Below are 21,011 nucleotides of genomic sequence, written 5' to 3'. Positions count from 1 at the left end.
AGTTAGCTAAAATCAATGAAACTATTGAGAAAGTTCAACAAACTCAAGATTTTCCTTCTCTCATGACCGAAGCTTCCGCGAATGTTGAAGTTGATACGGGTATCCCAACTCCTTCAATCCCAGTTGAGCCCACTGCTGTTGATGCACCTACTTCAGTTCCTACATCTTCTTAGTGATAAGTTAAGTCACTTGATTTTCTTTGTGTTGTTTTTTTTGTGTTTTTTTTTTAGAAACATTAAAACCTTGGTCTCATTTAAGGGTTTGTTTTGGAAATTCAAGTCCCCGGACCTTTCATGGGGCAATTTGTATAAACAATTCGCAGTTTATGACTAAGTTCGTACTTAGTCTTAAGCTTTTTAATATTAAGAAGTTTTCTCGTTACTATCTTGAACTTCCATTTAGTTTATTCTTGCCTTTATTTCTAAGGACTTATAGAATAATTTGCATTTTTATTCTTTAAAAATGCTTCTATTAACTTCATGAATATTTACATTAATCATGAATTTATAAAAGAGCCCCCTTTTATATTCGACACTTAATGAAGAAGACGTCTTGACTTTATAATGGTGTTAATATACGATAAAAGAAATAGGAATATACATGTTTCTTTGAAATAACTTTGACAAGTTTTTATTTGAACTTTGTCTAGTTTGGAATAACACTTTAACGTATTTGAATTACATCTATAACTTTCTCGTAACTGTTTTTCTTGTAACAGATTTAAAAAAGAAAAATAAACACGAGGTTTTTATCTATAACCCATTTCAGTACATAACTTTTACCCTAACTATGGTAAGGTAATAAACACGAGGTTTTTATGTATAACCCGTTTCAGTACATGGCCTTTACCCTAACTATGGTAAGGTTTTTCTTTGGCCTTAGCTCGTGACTTTGCTCTGTACTTCATTCAATGAGTGAACTTTTCAGGGCTTGATCTTCTTTGCCTTCCTTATACACATGCCCGTATATATTATGTAGTCCCCCAAGTATTTGAGCGTTGAAATATGAAGCCTCGAGCACTTGATTGTTCCTCTCATTTGGTCCTTTCCCTGTAAAGGAAAAACATACGGGACTCGGAGGTACGATATAGATGAAGACTGCTTAACCCGTTTGAATTTCTATCAGAATATTTGTAACCCTAGGCCAGGAAGTTTAATTTATTCCACGTGCCTTGTAGGTCGTGACTCATCATTTAGTACGAGTTAGCGTTTTGCCTATCATCTAAAATCGTTAGTAAAATTTTAACAATTCAAAAATTAAATTTTAAAATATGGATACCTGACCGTGGGTATTCTTCAGAAATAATATCTCTTTAGATGAACAACATTCCAATGTGACGGAAGTATCTTACCATCCATTATTTCCAGCTCGTATGCTCCTTTACCTGCAATATCATGAATTTTATAGGGTCCTTCCCATGTTGGACTTAATTTCCCTGAGTTAGCTGCCTTCGTAGATTGAAAAACCTTTTTGAGCACGAAGTCCCCAATTTTGAAGAATTTGAGGCGTGCTTTTTGGTTGTAGTATCATTCTATGACTTGCTTCTGTGCTGCCATTCTTATTAGTGCAGCTTCTCTTCTTCCTTCAAGTAAATCAAGATTTACACGCATTTCCTCGTCATTAGATTCTTCTGTCGCATGTGTGAATCGTGTACTCAGTTCTCCTATCTCAACTAAAATTAAAGCTTCAGCTCCATAAACCAATGAAAATGGTGTTTCTCCTGTACTTGTTTTTGCTGTTGTGTGATATGCCCATAAAACACCACGTAACACTTCTGGCCAATTACCTCTGGACTCCTCTAAACGTTTCTTTAAATTGTTGATAATGACTTTGTTTGTTAACTCAGCTTGCCTATTACCCACCGGATGATAAGGTGTGGATGTAATCCTTTTGATTTGCCAACTTTGAAAGAACTCTATGATTTGAGTGCCTATAAACTGAGGGCTATTATCACACACGATTTCTTTTGGCACACCAAATCGGCATATGATATTCCGCCAAATGAAATCTCTAACTTCCTTTTCTCGCACCTGTTTGAATGTTTCTGCCTCCACCTATTTAGTAAAATAATCAGTGAGTACGAGCAAAAAATTTACCTGACATTTTGCTTGTAGTAGTGGACCCACGATATCCATCCCCCACTTCATAAATGGCTACGGTGCAATGACCGGATGTAGTAACTCCGCAAGCCTATGCATATTATTACTTTACCTTTGGCATTTATCACATTTAGCCACAGAACTTTCTGCTTCTTCTTCCATTTTGGGCCAATAATAACCTAACATAATTAAGGTTCTTACCAATGACCTTCCTCCTGCGTGATTCCCACAATGCCCCTCATGTATTTCTCTTATTACATATTCCATCTGATAAGGTTCGAGGCATCTTGCTAAGGGACCACCAAACATTTTTCGGTAAAGATTGTCTTGCTTTAAACAATATCGAGCAGCCTTTTTTCGAAGCGCATGAGTTTTTTTCTTATCTTCAGGGACGGTACCATACTGCAAAAAAACAATAATCTCATTCCTCCAATTCCAAGTTAAGTTATTAAAATTTACCTCATTCTTATCGAGGTCGAGAACTGAATGAGACAAATGAATAACTGAAGCATTTTCATTGCTTGTCACGTCTGCCGCAGATGCAAGATTAGCTAGGGCGTCGACTTCAGCATTTTCATCCCTTGGTCTTAGTGTTACTTTCCAGGTTTGAAATTGCTTTATCAAATCTCGTACTTTCGCTAAGTATTGCTGCATCCTTGCTTCACTGACCGTATAAGTCCCCAGCATTTGATTAACTACGAGTTGTGAATCGCTTTTGATTATAATCTGATTTATGCCGAGTTCTCGTGCCAGTTCTAAACCTGCAATCATAGCTTCATACTCTGCCTCATTGTTAGTTATAGAACGATATTTTATGGTTTGTCGAATGATTTCACCCGTAGGTGGTACCAAAATAATCCCTAAACCAGCACCATTTACATTAGATGAACCATCAGTAAACAAGGTCCAAGTTCCTGGGTTAGCTTCGTTGAACACCTGCAACTCTTTTTCTGCTTCTAATTGCATCCATTGGCTAAAATCAGTGACGAAGTGAGCTAACACTTGAAATTTTATAGCAGTTCTAGGTTGGTAGGTGATATCATATTCACTTGATTCTATAGCCCACTTAACTAACCTACCTGACAATTCATGCTTATGTAATATATTGCGTAATGGATAAACAGTTACTACAACAATAGGATGACATTGAAAATAAGGCCTTAATTTTCTAGATGTCATGATTAATACAAGTGCAAGCTTTTCCAACTGAGGGTACCGTGTCTCCGCATCTAACAAAGATTTGCTAACATAATAGATCAGAAATTGTTTACCTTGGTCCTCACGGACTAAAACAGTACTTACCTCTACTTCTGAAACAACAAGGTAGATGATCAGTCTTTCTCCAGCCTTTGGTGTTGCGAGCAATGGTGGATTTGATAAATATGTATTTAAATTTTTGAGTGCCTGCTGACATTCCTCGTTCCATTCAAAGTGATCTTGCTTTTTAAGAGCTGAAAAGAATTTAAAGCACTTTTCTGATGATTTAGAAATAAATCTTCCCAAGGCTGCAATTCTCCCTGTCAACCTCTGCACTTCTTTTTTGCTTGAAAACATATCAGGAATTTCTTCAATATCCTTAATCTGTGGGGGATTCACTTCAATACCACGGTTAGAAATAAGAAAACCCAAAAACTTACCAACGCGACACCAAATGCACATTCTCTGGATTTAATTTCATATTAAATTTGCGGAAAATCTGAAATGTATCAGACAAGTGTGATATATGATCTTTCGAATGCTGAGTTTTAACGAGCATATCGTCTATATAAACCTCTATAGTTTTCCTAGATGTTCTTGAAACATTTTAGTAACCAGCCTTTGATATGTTGCACTAGCATTTTTGAGACCAAAAGGCATTACTTTATAACAGTAAGTCCCCTTGTCTGTTATGAATGAAGTTTTTTCCTTATCTACCGGATCTATTTTGATATGATTATACCCTGAATATGCATCTAAAAAACTTAATAGTTCATGCCTTGCAGTAGCATCAATTAGCTGATCTATATGTGGTAGTGGAAAAGAATCTTTAGGACAAACTTTATTAAGGTCTGTGTAATCTACACAAACTCGCCACTTACCATTCTTCTTTGGAACTACGACAGTATTGGCTAACCAATTAGGATACTTTACCTCGCGGATGGATCCAATCTTTAGCAATTTTTGAACCTCTTCTTGAATCAACTGATTCTTGAAAGCTCCTTGCTTTCTTTTCTTTTGTTTGACAGGAGGGTACGTTGGGTCTTCATTCAATTTGTGAGTCATTACCTCCGGTGGTATTTCTGTCATGGGGACCAAGCAAAACAGTCCACGTTAGTTTTCAAAAATTCAATTAATTTACCTCTCATGCCTTGGCTTAAATTAGCCCCTACGTAGACTTTCTTATCAGGCCATTATTCAAATAACATCACAGCCTCTAGTTCTTCAATTGTTGTTTTGTTATTTTCGTTTTCTTCTGGTTCTTAAATGGTATCGGGCCTTGAATCCACATATGTACTCCCTTGTTCAGTTGAAGTTTGTGCTGTGGTGCCCTCAACTACCTTCTGTGATTGCTATTTTTCTTCTTTTTTCGTACTTGAATTTGCTACAGAGTTGATGCTCCTAGATGTATGTTGATCTTCGCGGATTTGACATATTCCCCATGGTGATGGAAATTTAATAACTTGATGCAAGGTTGAAGGAACGACATCCATTTCATGGATCCATGGTCTCCCAAGGATCATATTGTAAGCCATCTCCATCTCTACTACTTGAAACTTTATATCTTTGACAACTCCTTATGCGAATGTGGTGAGTGTTACCTCTCCTTTCGTCACAACACTAGAATTGTCAAATCCAGATAAAGTATGAGCCTTTGGTATTAATTTATCCTCAGCTTGCATCTCACGTAATACTCTTAGCAAAATAATGTTCACGGAACTACCTGGATCAATAAAAACTCGTTTCACACTAGTATCATGTACAATTAAAGATATTACCAGGGCATCGTTATGAGCAGATAATACGCCACTTGCATCAGTATCATCAAATGTAATGTTGTCTTCCTCTAATACATGTCGCACCCGTTTCCCTTGAGTAATTGTGACTTTGAAATTTTTATTAGCTGCAGTGTACGTTACGCCATTGATGTCTTCACCCCCGCTTATAACGTTGACGGTCCTTTTTAGAGAAGGTGGTTTAGGGGGTTCTTGCCTATCCTTCATGTAAGCTTGCTTACCTTTCTCACTGAATAACTCGGTGAGATACCCTTGTTTTAATAAATGATCAACTTCACTTTGTAAAAACATACAGTTTGCTGTTTTATGCCCGTGATCATTATGAAACTCATACCAATGATCAGGGTTGCACCTGTTTGGATTCGATCTCATCTCTTTTGGCCACCGTACCTTGTCACCAATGCTTCTCAAAATAACTACGAGCTCGGAAGTGCTCACATTGAAATTGTAACCGCCAAATCTCGCCTTCAAATTTCTATTATCATCTCGTGACTCATGGGTGTTTCGGTCATTCCTAAATCTTGATGAAGAGCCTGACTCTCTATTCCTTGATCCGTGATCATACCTTTGATTGTCATGTTTTGACCGTGAATCTTTTCCCGCAGGTCCCATGTATGGCTCGTACCTGTTTTTACCGAACCTCTTTTCGGTTTTCGCCCGTCTCGAACTTGTTTTTTTTGGAATCGTGGAACAATATCTTCTTCTATCCTTAGCTTCGTGCTATACCTGTTGTAAACGTCATTCCATGTTGTAGCTGGGAATTCACGAAGACTTTCATTGAATCGCCTCGTAGCTTCTGAGCTCTTTCCATTCAAGTTACTTGTGAAAGCTATAGCTGCCCAATTATCAGGTACATGTGGTAATGTCATTCTTTCACGTTAGAATCCATCCACGAACTCCCTAAGAAATTCTGAGTCCCCTTGCTTGATCTTGAAAATATCTTCCATTCTTTTTTTGACTTTTTGAGCTCCCGAGTGTGCTTTGATGAAAGAATCTGCAAGCTAAGCAAAAGAATTTATAGAATTTTCGGGAAAATAAGAATACCATGTTAATGCACCCTTGATGAGTGTTTCACTGAATTTTTTGACTAATAGTGATTCAATCTCGTGCTTGGTCAAGTCGTTGCCTTTTACACCTGTTGTGAATGCAGTCATGTGGTCTCGTGGGTCTGTTGTTCCATCGTATTTAGGAATATCAGGCATTTTGAATTTCTTCGGAATTGGGAGGGGAGCAACCCTTGGCTTCCAGGGTTATTGCGAATATTTATCCGTATCTATCCCTTTGATTACAGGCGGCACCCCGGGTATTTGCTCTATGCGGTCATTTTGCTCCTTGAGCTGTTTCTGCAATGTTAGTACTAAATTTTGTAAATCAGAATTGACTAAGTTACCTGGTTCTCCCTCCTGTGATTCGCTGGGAGTTCCACCGTTACCTGAATTAACAAGCCCTGAACGAGGGTTCTCCAAAGTGTTGTTATTTGAAGTGAGTGTGGGTGGTGCAACAGGTAACTGGCTAGCAAAAGCCTCAAGAGCTTTATTGACCTGTGCATCAATTAGTTTCTGCAAAGCTTTATCGATAGCTTCAACATTTTCAAATTAAGCGTTTCCATTTGTATGAGATCCATCAGGAGAGCCTTCACAAGACCGCCGAGGAGAGCCTCGTGGAGAAGGGACCGGGGTTTGATTATCCTGTGGATTTCCCTAAAGTTGTTGGTTTCCTTGAATGCTGTCATTATTGTTCGACATGGTTGATACAACAAGGAAAGTTAAGCTAAAAGAGGGTAGATTATCAGATTTTCGGTAACAGAACCAATTTGTTTAACCAAAAAATGAGATTTCGGTCAAAGCTTTAATTTTAGAAGAACTCGGGTTATTGATAATCAAAAGTATATATGAAAGAAAGTAATTTTACTAGCAATGATATAATAAGAAGAAAACAAGTAAACCAGTATATTCAGATAGTTTTTCGTGTGTGTTACAATTGACCCACTCTCCCCCTTTTATAGCTATTTTGGGGATATGCATTTTGCCTTTGTCATAATAAGGCCATTATGGACAATTAAAGATATTAAATACTACATTACATAATCATTGCATTTAATACAGATTTTCTAATGTTTTTAGTATTTAAGGCTCAATAAATACTGTATCTATACTCCCATGTAGTGTAAGATTCATTCCCCTTAATTCTTGGACTTAAATAAGCCCGAGCGCAAAGTCTTTTACATAACCACTCGTGTCTCTTCCTTTGCCTCTGCTCGTATCTGTTGCAACTCGTGCCTCTTTGCCAGTTGTAACTCTTTGACCAGTCTATGTGCCATGACACGTCATCTTTACACCACTTTAACATGTAAACTCAATTTTTCCCAATACAGTTTTGTTGATTTTTTCTCTAGTCTTGCCTTTTCATATTATTAAATAATCATATTTTATCATTTACACTACTTTTTCTATAATAATTCTACTTCATGTTTTATTTTTTCATAGTAATATTACAAATTTATTTTTCATATTCATCAAATTATGATAAACAATATAATCTATAATATTTATGGAACATACAATATAATGTTCGCTCAATAAAAATCGCTCCGCACAGGTTTATCGCAAACACTTTTCTGCCCAGGTCGTCTGTTTTTCTTGCTCTTCTTATTCTTCTTTCTTATCTTGTACGACGGCTTCCATCTAATAACTCTATCGTTCTACTCCTTGTCCAACCGGAAAGAAGAAAAAGTTTCAAAAGAGTTCGGTTTTGCTAATAAACAATATAGAAGCCGCATACTTTCCCAAACAAAACCTCGTTTCTCACTCATACAAAAATCGAATTTGAGAATTTGGGACTGAGAAGAAGAAGAAGGAGCCATGGGAGAAAGGAAAGTATTGAACAAGTATTATCCGCCGGATTTCGATCCAGCGAAGATTCCACGGCGGAAACAGCTTCCGAATCAGCAGATGAAAGTGCGCATGATGCTTCCTATGAGCATTCGTTGTGCTACTTGCGGCAATTACATCTATAAGGGCACCAAATTCAATTCCCGAAAAGAGGACGTAGTTGGCGAGGTATTTACAATTTTTACCCCTTTGCTGTTATTGCTAACCCTTGCAATTAGGGAATCTGGGATTTCTGTTATATGTATTGCCCAATTGAGAATTTTGTGATATTGGTCCGGTGAACTTTAATTTTTTGTTCTTGTGTTATTTTGGAGATGCTTTTGTTTCATTTTGAAGTGTCATGAGTATCTGATAAACCTATGTATGTAGTGGCAATTGGAATTCTTGTTAGGTTTTAGAATGGCTGACTGTTGGTTAAAAATTGGATAATACTTATGTTCCGAATCTCAATTGGATAGTACATATATTGGGTGACTGTTGGTGAAAGATTCGAACTTGGCTTTGAAACGGATAGCTGAATTAAATCAAATATGTATAGAGGTTTGGCAAATTGCTGTTAATTAGTACTAGATTTGTCTGTTTAGTTAAACACCAAGGAATTGCTTCTTCGTGCTGCTAATGTTCTTAAATTTGTTTGTCACCAGATATATAGAAAGCTTTGACATGATGACATCTATGTATTGGCCAAGAAATCCGCCGACTTCCTTTCCTTGATCGCAAGCTATAAGATTCCTACCATACACTTTGATATCTTGGATGAACTTACGACTTAAAACCATGATAATATCCCCTTAAAATACCTTAGTGGTCATACTCAGTGTCACTCTAATTAATACATCATCGGCGAAGTAAATTGACCTACCCTGCACTATGTTGTTATCTTCCAGTAGCTTGGTAGCCATTTATATAGCTCTTTCCCTGCCCTTATCCATCATTTGGCTGAGGACCTCCATAGAGAAAATGTATAGGATAGGAGCAGATGATTTGCTGATTTAAATCCGCATTGTAATCTGAATATATTTGGATGCAACATAATCAGGAACCGGAACATGAGAATGAAAATAAACAACCAGATCCCACCTTAAACCCATTTTCCCCAGCTGAATATTAAGAAAAAAGTGCTTGGTGCATGATTTTTGCAAGTCAAGATTGCACAGAAATTTGGAATTTCATCCTTCACTCTTGAAAGTGGCTATTTTATCCCTAAATCATAGAAATTGATAATGGCTCAATAACAATTAGTGAAACATCTAAAATTTGTTTACAAAAAAGCAACAGTAGAAATAAATCATCTAGTGTCTGTCTTCTTGCAATTAAAACAGGTTGTGTATAAGTCTATAAGAGGCATCTTGTTAAGAAATTTATTTTTTAGTTTAAGAGAGAGTAGCTTGACATTAAACATACTAACTAGCCAGTCTGAAGTCCTTACTCAGTATGCCCCTTTGTTTTTAGAAATTTGAGCAGTAAGTTAGGCTGTGATAATTCTTTTTTTTGGAATGGTCAGGCAGTGATAATTCTTTCAAAAGTTACACTGTAGTAGAAATCACTCAATCAGTCTAATATATTCATATGTTTCTGTGTATATATCTCTATATCTATGTATGTATATGTTGTTGATGTGAATTATAATCACGTGTCAAATTATGCAGACCTACTTAGGAATACAAATCTTCAGATTCTACTTCAAGTGCACAAAGTGTTCCGCAGAGATTACCTATAAGACAGATCCAAAAAATTCCGATTATACTGTTGAATCAGGTGCAACTAGGAATTTTGAGCCTTGGCGTGGCCAAGATGAGGTAAGAATTTTATCAACTTAAAGTCCTATTCACCACTTTCTTCCCCAGTGGAAGGAGTGCGAACCCTATGTTATATAAATTTCCAATTTTTAGGTAGTAGGTTCCAGAATCTTGTGAATTCATGTTTATGTTTTTATGTTTGTTTAGGAAATGGAGAAGGAGAAACAGAAAAGAGATGCTGAAGAAATGGGTGATGCAATGAAGTCATTAGAAAATAGAACCTTGGATTCGAAGAGAGAAATGGATATTATGGCTGCATTAGATGAGATGAAATCCATGAAAGTGAGTCTTGAAGTTATTTCTTCACTTTTTTCGTGACTAAATTATTTTGTGATCTGGATTTACACTTATGTATGTTTTTTTCGCACTATATTGCTGTGTTTTAATATATATTTTTCTGCTAGTTTCTTACCTTGTTCTTCCATTTTTCCAGTCGAGACATGCAACTGTGAGCGTAGATGCAATGCTTGAAGCTTTGCAGCGGGCAGATGAGGCAAAGGTATGATTGTGTTTTATATTGTTTTCCCACTTGAATAGGAGTGAAAATGTTGTCCTTGATGACTAGCGTTCAGCATTATCACAATACTGCTGGTTGATAAATTTGGAGAACTTCAAGTTCATTCCTACATAAAGTTGCTAATGTTATGAACTTCTTTTGACATATACTGTGGCTTTTGCTTGAGATCAGTTGTGACCAAAGCTTTCAAAAGCCTTAGTAGTTTATCAGATCAAATTAACATGCTCCACTATCGGGATTCTGGACCTTTTTTTTGGGATTCTATATGCTCAAATGACGATATAGCTCCTATAATTAAGAATCAAATCACAGGCTAAATTCTTCTATTTACTTCTTGAACACCATCTCGTATTAGATGTTGAGTGGTTGCCTACCTCAACCTCAAGACACCTGTTCAAACTCTGGGAGAGAGGGGATGACCAAAATTAAAAGAAATGGGTGAAACCACACATTTCAAACTCTATGAGATCATTGGAGATGTTTAACCGGTAGCGAAGAATCACAGAGGTTCTTAGCACTGAAAATATCTGTAGAAGGTTGAGTCCAGTAAGAAGTATGAAGAGTCGAAGGAGTTTAAAAGAAAGTATTCACTTAAATGATTGGTTATTCAGGGTGATGAAAACAATTATGTGATTAAGATCTACTAACTAATAGGGGAGCCCCAGTAGTGCCACTCTTCACCGGATCGTGATGGTTTATGAAGATCTGTTGAAGAACATTTTTATAATTATTTGATGAGTAGGTGAAACATTTGATGGACTGCCTTGTTTACCATATTAATGCTTGTCCTGACAGGCGAGGAAGCTGGAGGAAAAAGATGAAGCTCTCATAAGATCAGTTTTCCAGGTTGGTATATGATAGTCTGAATACCTGTTATTTGTTCATAGATATTTGTAAGAGCTTTAATTTCTTAAGAAGTTTTGTTGGTCTTGTGATTTCAAATCAGGGTTCAAGAGAGATAATCAAAAGAATTCCTGATGAAGAGCTTGAGGAGGACGATGATGATTTAGCTTTTTTTGCCCCAGAAAGTTCAGGGTCAGAAAACAACTCTCTTAAGGTACAAGTGGCTGGTCATTTAATTCAGTTTTCCATCTTTTATGTTGCATCAACCTGCTTCTATACAAAATAGACTCTAATAAATGTCGTGTATGATTATGCTTTGTTCATGGGTTTGAATACCAAGAAAGTACCATACATTAGATCTACAGTTTTATCTATGTGATTGTCCTGATGACATGTACAAATTTTCCGCCTGCCTTCATATAATTTGTAAACAATTTCCTACTTTGTTCAGTAAATCAGACATGAACAATTTGCTATGTCCTCCTGAGTTAGTCGTAACTTTGAAGTTGGTGTCTTATTTTCTCTTTGTAGCATCTTGCAGATACAAATAGTATACAAACAATAATCACGTGGTCCACAATCAGAAAAAAATCAGGTGGTCCATGTAGACTTAACTAAAGATAGAGCACAATGGAGACCTACCATCCTTGGAAGTTGTCTCAAAAGATCTATAATCTTTGGAATCGGTGTAGGCTTAGCTAAAGATAAGATAGAAAAGAAGAAAAAGATCCATATAGGTGATACTTACTAGTTAGGAATATGCTTTAAATTTGTTAGAGAACTATTAACGTTAGTACTATGTTTTATTTTTAATTTATTTATTTATTTATTATTATTATTATATTATTATTATTATTACTAGTGGGATAAGGTTTGCGTACACACTACCCTCCCCAGACCCCACTAGTGTGATTTTACTGGGTCGTTGTTGTTGTTGTATTATTATTATTACTATTACTATTCCCTCTGTTTCAAAAAGAATGAACATATTTCCTTTTTTGTCAGTTCCAAAAAGAATGACCCCTTTCTAAATTTGGAAATAATGTAACTTTAAACTTCCCATTTCACCCTTAATCAGATGATTTATAGCCACACAAATATTTACACATTGATTTGGACTACAAGTCTCAAAAGTCCTTTTTTTCCTTAAACTCCGTCCCGGTCAGATAGGTTCAAACGAATTGAAATGGAGGGATTATTCATATGTATGTATATGTGTGTATATATATATATATATATATATATATATATATATATATATATATCTAACTTATTTTCACTACTATCATTTTGTTTTGGTATGATTATGATATGAGTTGAGCTTAACGAAAGAAGTAGGATTCATATAGTCGACCCCAACATTATTTAGGTCTGAGGTATAGTTATTGACGTTATTGTCCATAGAACTAAGAGAATAATAAGGAGGATTGGTTTGAGTAATAATTAGAAAATTTTCAGGGCTAGCTCTTAGAGTCTAGCACCCCGAAAATGGGGTGTGATGTGATGGCGCCCAATCTATCTTACTCGCGGAGCAAGCCCTGTTCTTTCTAATTGTAAGCGCTAACAAGGTTATTAAAGCTGACCAATTATGAATAACTTTTAATAATACCATCTAAAAAAATAACTAAGAAGAGTTTAGAAAAACTTTATCAGAAAATCTGAACCTACCAATCACAAGTCATGAGCCTCGAAGGACTGAAATTGAGAACAATGTATTCGGGGCATTCTCTTGGAATAACAAAAATATCTAAATAACTGAATGTCTGGAATAGTCAACCAACAACAACAGCAAACCCACTTTAATCCCATAAATGGGGTCTGGGGAGGACGCAGACCTTACCCCTACCTTATAGAGATAGAGAGGTTGTTTCTGATAGACCCTCGACTCAAGGAACAATGGAGATAAAACAACCAAGTAGCAAACAATAGTAACAATAATGTAATATGGTAACAAGCGCGAATGCCACAACATGTAATAATAAAGAACCATGAATACGAAATTATAAAAATAGCCCTAGTACTACTGGTAAGCCTAGGAGGAAGACACTACTATCTGTCAACCTATAATCTTAATCCTTGACCTCCACACCTTCCTATCGTGGGTCATATCCTCGGTAAGCTGAAGCAATAACATGTCCTGCCTAATTACCTCTCCCCAATACTTCTTAGGCCTATCCCTTCCCTTCCTCAGACCCGCCATGGACAACCTCTCACGCTTCCTGACCGGAGCATCTATGTCTCTCCTCTTCACATGCCCGAACCATCTCAGCCTCGATTCCCACAATTTGTCCTCCACAGATGTCACTCCTACCTTGTCCCTAATAACTTCATTGCTAATCATGTCTTTCCTGGTATGCCCGCACATCCATCTCAACATCCTCATTTCAGGTACTTTCATCTTCTGTACATGGGACTTCTTGGCCACTCAGCCCCATACAACATAGTCGGTCTAACCACAACTCTATAGAACTTGCCCTTTAAGTTCAGGTGACACATTCTTATCACACAAAACCCCTGAGGCGAGCCTCCATCTCATCCACCCCGCACCAATACGATGAGTAACATCCTCGTCAATCTCCCTGTTGCCTTGAATAATAGGCCCAAGATACTGGAAACTATCTCTTTTGGGGATGACTTGAGTACCAATTTTCAGTTCCTCTTCTTCTTCAGGCATCCCATCAATGAACTTGCACTCCAAGTACTCAGTTTATGACCTACTCAACTTGAAACCTTTAGACTCCAGCGTTTGTCTCCAAACTTCCAACTTAGCGTTAACTCCGCCTCACATCTCGTCAATCAAAACTATGTCATCAGCAAATAGCATACACCATGGCATTTCCCCTGGTATGTGTCGCGTCAGCACATCTAACGCTAAGACAAACAAAAAGGGCTAAGAGCCGATCCCTAATGCAACCCCATCTCCACTAGGAAATGATTCGAGTCTCCTCTCGCAGTCCTCACACGAGTCTTCGCTCCCTCGTATATATCCTTAATCGCCCTAATGTACGCTACCGGGACACCGCTAGCCTCTATACATCTCCATATGGCCTCTCTCGAGATTTTATCATAGGCCTTCTCTAGGTCAATGAATACCATATGCAAGTCCTTCCTCTCCCTATACTGCTCCACCAATCTCCTCACAAGGTGAATGGCACCGTCCCAGCATAAACCCGAACTGGTTCTCGGAAATAGTAACACTATGTCGCTCTCTAGAGCCGTCAAAATGGGTTTGGCCCGTGAGACCAGCCCAACCCAACTCGCTATTTGGGTAGGGTTGGGTTGGGATTTTTTTAGCCCATTTAAAATTGAGGCTTATAAACCGGCCCAAGTCAGCCTGCTGGTCCTTGAGGCTTGATCGAGGCCAGCCCGTGGGGCAAAAATTAATTAAATTCAAATTTAAATATTTTAAAAAGTAAAAATTAAAAAACTCTTAAATATAATCCCCATTTTCCAACCTTAAATTGCTCATTTACCTTTCCATATCAACTAGAATTTATATTTTTGATATGCATGTAGTAGACAAGATTAGTTTTTCTATTGCTTAATTAACAACGAACCAGGAAAGTTTTAAGTGGCCATTAATAATTTTTTCAAAAAGAAAATATTACTTTAAGTGGCCAATGATCAATTTGGTTACTTTAACATATTATTAATTATTAAATTGCTCTTAAGTAGAAAAAGATCAAGTTTTAATAGCCAAAGAAAATTAACAACACTAGCAAATTTCATTAATTTTAAAGTTTTTATGGACTATAATGATGAAATCAATAAATAATGTTAAACCTAAATTAAAAAACCTTAACATATAAACTTATTGAAGCAATTCCTGAACCTAAGCACCACCAAAGGATGTGGTGCAGTGGATGAGACTGCTCTTCCCTTAACCAGAGGTCTCGAGTTCGAGCCTTGGGTATGGAAAAATCCTTGGTAGGGAGCGCTTCTCCCCGAATGGGGCCCTACGCGACGCGAATCCGGATATAGTCGAGCTCCAATGCGGGTATCGGACACCTAGTGGGAAACCAAAAAAAAAATTCCTGAACCTAAGGAAAGTGAAAGAAAAGTACTAAAAAAATATTTATGTAATGTTAAAAAAAGAAGAGCTAGATATATAGAGAATTTGCATTTCAATTACGAGATTCCTTACCAATTATCAAGATTCTTGTACACTCTAAATAAACAGAAGTCGTTCATATGATTAAGAGATTATGCCACAGAAAAATATCTAAAGATTTAAAAAAATATTTTTTTCTAAAAAAATTGAAGGGCTCACCCGCCCTAGCCCACGACCCTCTTAGGGCTGGGCTGGAGGGCCGCAGGCTAGGGCTGGCCATTTTAAGGCCCGTATAGATGGAGGGCCGGTCCGTCCTAACCCACCAAATTTAAAAGCCCACGAGGCTTGGGCTGGGCTAGCCCGCTTTGACAGCTCTACTCCCAAACTTTCATGGTATGACTCAGCAGCTTGATACCCCTATAGTTGTTACAGTCCTATATATCACCTTTGTTTTTATACAACGGGATCAACAAACTCCACCTCAAATCTTCGGGCATCTTCTTCGTCCTGAAAATGACATTAAACAAACCGGGAAGCCACTCCATGCCTGCCCGACCCACTTCCTTCCAAAATTCCGCTGGGATCTCGTGAGGCCTAGTAGCCTTACTCTTGCTCACCGTCCGGCGTCCGCATTGCCCCCTCCACCTCCTCGCTGATAATATGCGAACAAAACCCAAAATCCCTTTGGCTACCTGTATTTTTCAACTCACCTAGTACGATGTTCCTGTCCCCTCCCTCGTTCAAGAGTCTATGGAAGTACTCCTGCCATCTACGCCTGATACACGCCTCTTCCACTAGAACCTTACAATCTTCGTCTTTTGTGAGAATGTACGGGAGAAAAATCTATTTATTAACAATGATAGAATGAGCCTTATATAATACATATTCTACTCCTGCTACATATGGGGATATATTCTATTTCTACTACATATGGGACCAGGACATATTCTACGCCTACTACATATGGGACTAGGACTATTTACACATAACTATCTAACACTCCCCCTCAAGCCGGTGCATACAAATCATATGTACCGAGCTTGTTACATATGTAACTAATGAAAGACTTGGTGAAAATATCTGCAAGCTGATCATTCGACATACAAGGCTACTAGAGTCCCCTTGAGCAACAAAACCAAGTGGTTGCTGCTGATAAACATAAGTTGGCCGGAATTTGATTTAAATTGGATGGGTAGGCTCGAATTTGCGAGGAGAAGACATTGTCCTGAAGTTCTCCCAAAAATTGGTCAGAAACAGCCTCACTCGCCGGCGCGTGGACGTTAGAACTTCGTCGGAGAAATATATCTGGCAGCCCGTGCGTCCTTTTCTGCCGGAGATTTTTATAAGGGTTATTCGCCGAGCCCTGATCTACTTCCTGGTGGTGTTGGTTTTTGCGCAATACTGGCAGATACTATTGTTTTTGCGGATAAACTTGTTTTTGCCGGGAAAAGGGCTTCCAGTTGAATATTTTCTCTTTCCGAAGTTGCTGGAATTTATGCACAGCGATAAATTTCTCACGATTGCTCTGATACCATGTGAGAATGCACGGGAGAAAAATCTTATTGATTGATAATGACAATGATACAATGAGCCCTATATATATAATACATGTCCTACTCCTAATACATATGGAATTAGGGTTATTTACTATTCCTACTACATATGAGACTAGGACATATTCTATGCCTACTACTTATGGGACTAGGACTATTTATACATAACTATCTAACATCTTTGATGCACCGCACTTGGTCCAAGTCCCGAGCCTTCCTCTCCCTAATATTGGCTAACCTGTACAGCCTCCTGTCGCCTCCTGTGCTCCCAAGAATCTCATACAATCGCTCAAAAGCTGCAGTTTTAGCCGCCGTGACTGCCAATTTTGCCTCTTCCCTTGCCTTCTTATAACACTCCCTACACGTCCTCTTCTCCTCCTCGTCTGTGCTCTCCACTAGCTTCAAGTGTGCCGCTTTCTTAGTTTCCACTTTTCCTTGGACCTCCTCATTCCCTGATTGCTTGCCATTTTATATAGGTTGCGAAATTCATCCGTTAGTGCCACAGGTCCCAGCCACTTATCCTTCCTTACGTCTTAGTATTAAAGTTAGTAACTTTAATACTAGGAAGTAACAAAAATTACCTTCAAACAGTGCCTCCACAAACCCTAAGTTTTGGGTCTTGAAGAACTCCTTGATTCATGTATGGAAACCTAGATTTTAGGAATTAGAAGGTGTTAAGTGATGATAATTTCTTTTTTATAATGTGAATTCATGGTAAAGATCTAACCTTGCGGGAGTAGTGTGGAACCCTAGTTTGATTTTTCCTCAAAAGCTCTTAAAAAGTGATAAGAGAAAGAGTAATTTTTCTTTCTTCCCGTCTCCCCTTTTTATACTTGGAGCAGGGCTTATGCGTGCCAACATGTAGCTATGCGTGCCAACGTGTAGAGAGACCCCATCCCTTTCTCCCCTTTAGCTTGTTCTCTTGTAAGTGTGGCCACGCCTTGGCAGTTATGCCACTCTTTGGTAAACGGGTCTTTACTTTTCGTAGTAATGTCAGAATGATGAACGGTTTGAAGTTCTGGACACTAAACTCAGAGACCTTTTATTTTATAAATGGCTCCTATCTCAATTCATTATAAATTGGGAGATATGACAGTTTGAAGTCGGGACATTTGCGACTATGTTTGCTTCTTCTCTGAAATACTTATTTGTTTCATACCTCCTCGCCCCTCTCCTAAACAACCGTGCTACCTTCCAAACATAAAATGTAGGAATCATATACCTTCAAAACTTTTCAAACACCCGTATGTCCCACTTAGAGCCTGAACATGGACGTAATGCTTAGCGAAAAATCGGGGGCAACGCTAGAGATAGTTGTTATGCTCTAAGGTGAAGCACCTTGTAGATCTGTTATCGTCACTTGAGCAATCTTATATATTGTTTATAAAACTGGTAGTGTTCCTAATTTGTCGTCCATCAATGGTTGAGTAAATAGACTTGGGATTATGTGCGGGAACTCACTTTTAGGCTCCTTGGCTACAAACTGTGTTTTAGGTTCACTTATGATATCAGAACCTTTTCTACACTAGAATAGTAAGCTTAGTTCCCTTTGCTCGGCAACTTGAGTGCACAGGAAAGTACCATAATGCTGTTGAATTAGCTCAAATTACCCCCAAATGACAATCTTGGAAGTAGAGTTTTCTTTCAACGCCTTGGCTGTAGCACGAAGCTTGTCTTGGAATCTTTTACATTATGATATATGAATAGCATAAGATTGATATTATCATTAAATGATCTGTATATTATTTTTTCATTTATTTAAATAGAACATAAAATGTGCGAAGGAACTATAAAATTCTGTTTATTATCTTCCTTTACTAGGAGGCCCAATAAGTGGCAGCGTCTACCAAATGATCAATCTCTTTTGCATTTGACCTGTCGTATGTTTTACATGCAACTAAATAGAAGTAGAAAATTACCATCTCAAAAAAAATAGAAGTAGAAAATTACAATGTCCATCCGCAAAATTAGAGGACAGTTTTGTTGGGAGCATTTACTGTTAGATTGAAATCTCAAATTTCATCATGCCTGAAGTCTCAATCTTCTTTTTGTTGTTTCTTATTAACATTAAGCTTGTTATTCTTTAAATGCAGAGGAGAAAGGTTTCTGAGGAACCTAATGAAAAACCCACAAATTTTTTGACAAAAGCCAGCGTTACTGACAGCTCTATCAACGAAGGTTGGTTTAGTCGACCCATCTGATTCTTGTTCTCAGTGTATCATTGCTTCCTACTCTTCCTATAACCTTTTATGTCTCTATATATTTTTTGGATCAGAATACTCTTCATTTATGACTATCATGTGAGTGAATTTCCATTTGAAGAAGTCTTTGAAGTGATTTCCATCCGTTGCGTGTAATATTTGCTTCCTGAAATCGGAGGCTGGTGATGATAGTGATTGCATAGTTGCCCACAAAGCAATCTGTTGTCTTTCACTTTTTTATTTTTTATTTTTATTTTTTTTCCGCATGGCTTGTTCTCTCTTTTATTTCCTTGGGGAGGGTTGAGGAAAGATTGGGGGTGGAGGGCTGTGAGTTAGAGGTTTCAGCCTGGAAATTTGATGGATGAGATGTCATTAACTCTTCAATTATCATAGATTTTGCTGGTTTTACTTTGAAAATAAACTAATAATGGTCATAGATACTTTTTTTTGGGGTCATTTGGTGATTAATACTGAGAAAAATAGCCTTTTAGGGATCTGACCCTGTTTCATGACTTATGTTGCAGATAAAGCATCATCGAGTGATGGTAAAATCATTTTCAAGTCCTCATCAATCAAAATATCCGTAGTTAAGAAGCCGCTCTCAGATTCCAACAGCAAGAAGAGAGTAGAAGGAAAGCAGCAAGAGGCAGAAAAGACTGGTGGGACAAGCAATGGTCTACTATCGCTATGTCAACAATATGAAAGTGATGAAGATGACTGATTCAATGATTCCTATAAGCTGTCAATGTCCATATATCCGCCAAAACTATTAATTAATTGCGGGGTGCTATTTTCATCGGGAATGCTCTTTCTCTGTGCACTTGAAGCTTAAGCTTTGGCTCTCTGCAAATCGCCAGTTTGTAGGTATAATATAATAACTATCCTCTTCGGTTCACGCACCAAATCTCAAGTTGCTTTCTTCTGAATTATTCTTGTGACAATCTGAGTCTTTTTTACTGCTCGACAATTTCTTTTTTTCTGAAGGATTTTTTAATTTGTAGGTGATATTTTTGCGAACCAGGTTTGCTGAGTTTATAGTTGTTACAGGAACGAAATCTCCTCTTCTTTCCCCTCATCCAACCACCCACCCACCCACCCAGCTAATTTTAATTTTCATTGAAAGTATAGTGGCTGAGAGGATTACATTATCCATTTTTTCCTAGGTAAAAAGAAAAAGGAGAGGAGAAAATTGCAGCCGTTTACTTTATCTGCTGGACGTTTCCCTAACTGTTTGTTTCTACTTATTGGGTTTGAACTTGAATTAATCAGATTTGAGTCCATTAAGTACAGTTTTTGTAACCATTTATTTGGTTAGAGCATAACAGACTTGTCTTTAATTTACTCATTAGAATTCGTCTTCTCTCATTTAATTTCCTTTTATTTCTAACTAGTTTCTGCACTCAATTAATGTTACGAATATGGCCAATTTTGGTAAATTCCACTAGAAAATATATTGTTTGTATTTATTTAATAATTTTTTTGCACATATACATAATCCGAATCAAAACTACTGAGTTTGAATGAATTCATAAGTTATACTCTAGATCGAACCCTGTTGTTAATGCACCGATCTTAATTCATATATCCTTAGATTATATTCTTTAAACTCCAATCTACTTACTGAAAATACAATTTGTACTGGGGAAATTTTTATCACATTTTCAAATAATTTGGTGCAATTACAACTTCTATTTTTAAACTAGAGTTAATTACATTGTTGACAACTATATAAATTGGATTTATTTGTCATAGAAAATTTGGCATACGACAAAGTCGAGCACCAAAGTGAAAAGTTCATAGTCAATGCCAATAAGAGAAAAAAGGCGGATCTAGAATTTGAATTCTATGAGTTCAATATTTAAGGCTCTTAGTATTCTCAAAATTATATTATATAGTTTTGGATTTTATATCTATTATTTATTATAATTTTAGTAAATTTTTGCGCATAATCTTATGCTCTGCATCAAAAATATTAGATTTAGATGAACCCGGAACCATTACATAGATTCGCCCCTGCTCATAAAAAAACAAAAATAACACTTAGAACTTTCATTTTCTTAACAC

At 37.3% G+C, this 21,011-nt stretch overlaps 1 protein-coding gene across 2 annotated transcripts; it reads left to right on the top strand.

Moving 5' to 3' along the window:
• Window positions 1-7,684: 7,684 nt before the first annotated feature.
• Window positions 7,685-20,291, top strand: LOC107786178 (uncharacterized). Of its 2 annotated transcripts, XR_001648082.2 has the most exons (9): window positions 7,685-8,151; window positions 9,633-9,782; window positions 9,930-10,064; window positions 10,216-10,281; window positions 11,095-11,145; window positions 11,246-11,356; window positions 18,840-18,924; window positions 19,472-19,811; window positions 19,949-20,291. XR_001648082.2 is itself a non-coding variant. In XM_016607630.2 (8 exons), the coding sequence occupies exons 1-8, from the start codon at window positions 7,954-7,956 to the stop codon at window positions 19,666-19,668; spliced, it is 993 nt and encodes a 330-aa protein (XP_016463116.1). In that variant the 5' UTR covers window positions 7,685-7,953; the 3' UTR covers window positions 19,669-20,002. The 2 variants fall into 2 exon arrangements, 1 of the variants encoding a protein (XP_016463116.1); XM_016607630.2 differs by having other exon boundaries at window positions 19,472-20,002.
• Window positions 20,292-21,011: the final 720 nt, after the last annotated feature.

This window comes from Nicotiana tabacum, chromosome 20 (assembly GCF_000715075.1).
Source record: "Nicotiana tabacum cultivar K326 chromosome 20, ASM71507v2, whole genome shotgun sequence".
Lineage (NCBI taxonomy): Eukaryota > Viridiplantae > Streptophyta > Magnoliopsida > Solanales > Solanaceae > Nicotiana > Nicotiana tabacum.
This window is presented reverse-complemented; position numbering and strand designations above follow the sequence as displayed.